The sequence below is a fragment of the Echinops telfairi genome, unplaced genomic scaffold, assembly GCF_000313985.2.
Source record: "Echinops telfairi isolate 266 unplaced genomic scaffold, ASM31398v2 ScPeMD7_7424;HRSCAF=8462, whole genome shotgun sequence".
In the NCBI taxonomy this organism is placed as follows: domain Eukaryota; kingdom Metazoa; phylum Chordata; class Mammalia; order Afrosoricida; family Tenrecidae; genus Echinops; species Echinops telfairi.
The window spans coordinates 86,719,822-86,726,299 of NW_022111324.1; the positions used below are offsets into that span (position 1 = coordinate 86,719,822).

At 43.8% G+C, this 6,478-nt stretch overlaps 1 protein-coding gene across 1 annotated transcript in view; it reads right to left on the reverse strand.

Annotated features, from left to right (window-relative positions):
- ABCB10 (ATP binding cassette subfamily B member 10) overlaps nt 1-3,356 on the reverse strand; it is a 38,836-nt gene extending 35,480 nt beyond the window's left edge. Inside the window, exon 1 of the mRNA XM_013007119.2 lies at nt 3,322-3,356. Within this exon, the coding sequence (XP_012862573.1) occupies nt 3,322-3,356 (35 nt within the window). The remainder of the gene's footprint in view (nt 1-3,321) is intronic.
- Nucleotides 3,357-6,478: the final 3,122 nt, after the last annotated feature.

The window sequence follows — 6,478 nt, forward strand, 5'->3', positions numbered from 1 at the left end:
TCGTTCTTTGGGGGCGCGGAAAGCCTCGTCTTCCTCCCGCGGAGCGGCTGGCGGGTTCCAAGGGCTGACCTTGCGGGCAGCAGCCCAGCAGGTGGCCACTCCACCACCAGACTTCTCCGGGAGGCTGCAGACCTGCGCTCTGCATCCCTCCTGGGCAGCGAGCGATAATCCCCCCGACAGCCCAGTGCCCTTGCTGCATGCACACCCCTCGCCTGCGTCGGGTGCCCATCCTCACAAGCAAAAAGAAGCCCACTGCTGCTTTTCGACTGCAGCGCTGCCCCTGCGGCGGCAAGAGCGGAGCGGACGCGCCCCTCACGCGCCACCTGTGAGAGCAGGGCCCCCGCGCCGTCAGCAGTCGCTGTTGGCAGGGAGGAGGTGGCTTGTCACCAAAGAGAGCTTTTACACGCGCAGTCACGCCGTCCACACTTACTAGGAGTGCATAGGAGCCCTTGCTGAAGCTGGTGGACTTGCCGAAGCAAGCAGGCAAGTGGCCATACGATGCCCGGGGCAAGGATGAGCCTCAAAGAGCACAGGGCGCGGTGGGGGTGGGAGTGGGGTGGAGGAGCAGCGTGTTGGGCTGATAAAGGTCTGGGTCCTGGCCCTGCAGTCTCCTGCCCAGCGCTGCCTCCCCCAGGGTTGCCTGTTGTACACAGATATCAGCCCTGAAGCAATCAGGGCCCTCCGGAGGCTTCATGGAGGAGGTGGTTGGCCAATATGGGCAACTGTGAAAAAGGCGCAAGGATCATTTCATAACTGAAGTATGTAGAAGTGCAAAAGCAGAAATAGTCGAAGCAGTTCAACTGCTCAGACTAAAGTAAGCACACCATCATTAGTTACCGAAGGAGGAAAATTATATAATCTGAAGTCAAAGGAGGGACTGGTTTCAGAGTCTAAATTGTGAGAATCCAGTGTACAGAAGGCCACAGTTGACAGATTCCAAGATTCATTTGTGGAACTACATAGGAAATGAGTCTCTGGAGAACTATCTACAATTGAGGGATGGGAGGAAAGTGATTACTAAACAGAGAACTATGGGGAGATGAGCCCAGACGATCAAAAGCATAAATCTGACTTGACTAGATAAAAATGTGTCAGTAGATCCCTCCTACAATACATGTTTAACTTGATGTGGTTTTCAAATGTTTCTGTTTTTTATTTTATTGTTCCGTTTGGTTTTTGCTTGTCCATATTAGGGTGTATCTCCGAGGTGTCATGACATTGGAGGGCACCCTCTTGAGGTTGTGTTATATATTTTTCCATTGTACAATATGTGAAACCCAGGATTGATGAACCTAGAGAGACAGCAAGTAGCATAAGGGTTTCGGGGGTTGGGGAGGTTCAGTGGTGGAGGCGGGTGAAGGGGGGACAATGTCAGGGAGTCTGGGTAGAAAAAGAATGCTTGGAAACTGTGGTAAAAGTTGTACAATTCTGCTTGATGTGATTAAACTATGGAATGATATGATATATATATATATATATTCTTCCAGTTTTTTTTAATCGTTTTATTAGGGGCTCATACAACTCTTATCACAATCCATACACACATCAATTGTGTAGAGCACATTTGTACATTCATTGCCCTCATCATTCTCAAAACATTTCCTCTCCACTTAAGCCCCTAGCATTAGGTCCTCATTTTTCCCCTCCCTCCCCGCTCCCGGCTCCCTCATGAGCCCTTGAAAATTGATAAATTATTTTGACATATCTTGCCCTGTCCAACGTCTCCCTTCACCCACTCCTCCGTTTTCCGTCCCCCAGGGAGGATGTCACATATAGTTCCTTGTAATCGGTTCCCTCTTTCCAAACCACTCTCCCTCTACCCTCCCAACATCGCCACTCACACCACTGGTCCTGAAGGGATCATCCGCCCTGGATGCCCTGTGTTTCCAGTTCCTATCTGTACCAGTGTACATCCTCTGCTCGAGCCAGATTTGTAAGGTGGAATTGGGATCATGATAGTGGGGTGGGGGGGAAGGAAGCATTTAGGAACTAGAGGAAAGTTGTATGTTTCATCGTTGTTATACTGCACCCTGACTGGCTCACCCCCTCCCCGTGACCCTTCTGTAAGGGGATGTCCAGTTGCCTACAGATGGGTCTTGGGTACCCAATCTGCACTCCCCCTCATTCACAATGATTTCATTTTTTGTTCTTTGATACCTGATACCTGATCCCTTCGACACCTTGCGATCACACAGGCTGGTGTGCTTCTTCCATGTGGGCTTTGTTGCTTCTGAGCTAGATGGCCACTTGATTACCTTCAAGCCTTTAAGACCCCAGACACTATATATTTTGATAGACAGCCACCATCAGCTTTCTTCACCACATTTGCTTATACACCCATTTGGCTTCAGAGATCATATCGGGGAGGTGAGCACACACTTAATAGGATTTTTTGTTCTTGCCCTATGATTAAGGTCAATGGAAAAAAAGAACAATCCAATTTATACAGTATGTAATTCCCTTCAGGAATGAAGGTTTGGGTTACCTCACCAGGCAAAGAATCATGACCAACTGAGGTGATTGATTATGGAAGGGATAATGGAAGTAGTTCTAAACACCAGTTATGACTGTGATAAATTACAGAAATGAAGACTAATTATTATTAGTGTTTTTCCCTTGCTTTGTTATATGTTGAGGAACACAGGTAGTATAGTGGTTATGTGTTGGGCTGTGATCCATGTGGTCCACAGTTCGAAACCACCAGCAGTGAGATAGACAGGGCAAGTCAGCATTGACTTGAAGGCAGTGAGCGAGTTGGGAGAATTATAGGCGTGTGTGTGTGTGTGTGTGTGTGTGTGTGTGTGTGTGTGTGTGTATTTCCTTCCCTCTCTTATCCTACTGCTTATATAAAATATATATAAAATGGCTCTAGTGCATTTTCATTTGTATTGTTGCTAATTGTATTATGTTAGCATAAGTATGACTTTAAAATTGTCCTTATTTGGAGATTACATATGGTTTGAGAAACCAAGTATACAGGTACCAAGTTGTAGACTGTGATAGTTAATGTTATATGTCAACTTGGTTAGACTATGATTCTCAGTAGTTTGACAAACTTTGGAATGATTGCTCTTCTATAATGTAATATAGTTACTTCTATGATGTGACTAGATGTGATCAATCAGTTGGAAGAATGGGGATTTTCCCTGGGGATATGACCTGCCTCTAGTATAGAAATAAGCATTCCAGTAAAGATTTCTCACATTGCCTGATCTCCAATTCTTGGGATGCAAGTTTGCCTGCTACCTGACCTACAGATTTTGGATTTGCCAATCCCCACAACTCCTGGAGCTAGCAAAGACCTCCAGCCTGCTGCCTGACCTGCGGATGTTGTATTCATCAGCCTCTTCAACCATGCGAACCAATGGAAGTCTTCAACCTGCCACATGATCCACACAGTTGATACTTGCCACCTTACAGTTGTGTGAGCCATTCCTTTTATATATAGGTTTGTTCCTCTAGAGAACCCAGTGGCCTATAGTATGGGACTTCAGTATGAATTACAACTCAACGTAAAGAAGACCAAAATCCTTACAACTGGATCAATAAGTAGCAATGATAAATGGAGACAAGTTTAAAGTTGTCAACAATTTTGTCTTGCTTGGATCTAAAAATAATGCTCATCGAAGCAGCAGTAAAGAGATCAAAAGATGGGGGAGGAGGGACAGGTGGTGGAGGGGGGGTGGGTGTAAAGGGGAGACAATGTCAAAGAGTCCATGTAGAAAAAGAGTGTTTGGAAACTGATTGTGGTAACAATTGTACAGTTCTGCTTGACGTGATTGAACTATGGAATTATATGATATATATGTTAAAAAATAATCAAAAGATGAGTTGCACTAGGTACATCTGCTGCATAAGACCTCTTTAGAGTACTGAAAAGTAAGGATGTTACTTTGAGGACTCAGGTGTGCCTGACCCAAGACATGGTATTTTCAGTTGCTCCATATGCATTTGAAAGTTGGACATTGAATAAAGTCCAGAGAAAAAGTGATGCATTTGAATTGTGGTGCTTGAAAATAATATTAAAAATACCCTGGACCATTAAAAGGACAAACTTATCCGTGTTGGAAGAAGTAAGGCCAGAGTGCTCATTAGAGGCAAGGATGACAAGACTTCTTACATACTTTGGGCATGTTGAAAGGACAGACCAGTCCCTGGAAAAAGGCAGTTTGGTAGAGGGGCAGCGAAAAAGAGGAAGGCCCTAAACAAGACAGATTGACACGGGGGCTGCAACAATGGGCTCAAACATAGGACAACTGTGAGGATGCACAGGGCTGGTGGTAGTGTTTCGTTTTCTTGTTCATAAGTTTGTTATGGGTCTGGAACCAACTCGATGGCACCTACAACAGAGAACCCAGACTAAGACACATCCTTTAAAACAAAAGTATCCACTCCAAATTATTATCCTGGAATTTGCACATGCTGTTGGGTTACCTTTCTTTGGAATGGGCACACATATGGATATCTTCCAGCTAGTTATCCAATGTACTTGTGAAATCTCACAATCCTTGCTTCGAAGGAGCCTTTGGTTGTACTTCTAAAACAGATTTGTTTGTTCTTTTGAAAGTCCATGGTACATCTGTTATATTTGTCAACACCACAATTCAAATGCATCAATTCTTTTTGGTACCCTTTATTCGTTGTCCAGCTTTCAGATGCACATGAAACAATTGAAAATACCATGGCTTGTGTTAGGGCCACCTTAATCGGAGAATGACATCTTTGTTTTTTAGCACTTTAAAGAAATCTTTTGTAGCACATTTGCCCAAGGCAAGAATTCACTTTATTTCCTGACTGATGCTTCCATGGGAATTAATTGTGGATATCAGTAAAATGAAATCTTTGGTAATTTCAATTGCTCCCTAATTTTCACGCTGCTTATTGGCCTAGTTGTGAGCATTTTTGTTTTATGTTGAGGTGTGCTGTTGGGCAAGGGTTAGAGTGTTAACCACCAGGTCGGCATTTCAAACCTACCACCCTCCTCCTTTCACGAGGCTGTCTGCTCTCGTTAAGATTTAAACCTTGGGAACCATATACAGCAGGAGGCAGCCTTTTTATCCGTCACTTGGATATTTATAACATCATTCATGAGCTATACAAAATTGTTAACTTAACAATTGGCCTGCTATATTTGCTCATTTAATGAACTCACCCCTAATGCGATGGCTGGAACTGCTTCTCTTTTGTGGAGCATGTGGTATTAGCTGGGTATTGAAGATTTTGTAGGCCTCGTACGGCCTAGGCCCCAGACATTCCCCACTCCTGCTATTTAGAGTCCTTAGGAGTCTGAATCAAGTCAATGACAATGGGTGCTGTGGTTTTGTTAATGCTAAGCTGAACTCCATACTGAAGTTTTTGATCTTCCTGATTTTTAAACTATGCAGTATCCTCTCATTCTGTTGAATGACTGCGTCTTGGTCTACATAAGCATAACGAAGTGTTCTGGAACTTCCTATTATCTATAATTTGTTATGATTTACACATTTGAATCCCTCCTCATATTTAATAAACACAAGTAAACATCTTTCTGTTATTCTCTGCTTTCAGCCAAGATTCATCTGATATCAGGGATGCCTCTCCGTCCACAACCTTTTCTGACTCTAGCCTGAATCTCTAGGTTAATGCACTGCTGCAAGTTTCTTAATTCCCTTTATAAAAATCTTATTTGTGCATGATATTAATGATATTGGTTAACTTCCATATTTTGATGTATCGTCAGGGTAGCCAGCCCCTAACAAATCATCACAGACCCGGCAGGAGCAATTGTACAGCGAAAATATATAAAGATTACAGTAAAGTCATAGAGAATAAGAGAGATAAGAAAGAAAGTAAACTGAAGGAGTCAGACACATTGCATGGTAGCATGCTTACCTCAGCCTCGTTTGGTGGTCCACATGCGGATGTGAAAGGTGGGAATGGCAGGAGAATGAGCAATTTGTTTCTAATCAAGGCTTATATATCTTTTGGGGCCGTGCAAGCCCCCTGATTACAGATAAAGACATACGTCACTGAAAGGAGTTGTACTATATGTATTACAGTAATGAGAGGGGTAAATCTAAGGGTATACACACAATAGGAAGGGTGGGGGATGGGGGTATGCATGTGACAAGATGGGTGGATCCTAGATTCAGGATGGCAGCCTAACTTTGGATGTCACTGAGCAGGTTTGACCTGTTCTAAGCTCCCCAGGGAAATGATCACTCCTATCAATAGGATGTGAGCCCCACCTACAGTGGACCAGACAGTAGTCTGATTCCTCTGATGGCTGAATGCATTCAGGGAGAATATCTCTAATCATTTGACTTCCCACCATATACTGGCAAACAGCCTCTTAGGTTTGGCATCTCTTTGGGGGTGACAAAGCTGGGGAAAAGTCTTTTTATATCCCACAATGGATTGGCTTTTTTTTTTTTAATGAGCACAAATATGGACCTCTTTTAGTCAGTTGGTCAGGTAGCTGTCTTCCAAATTTTTTGGC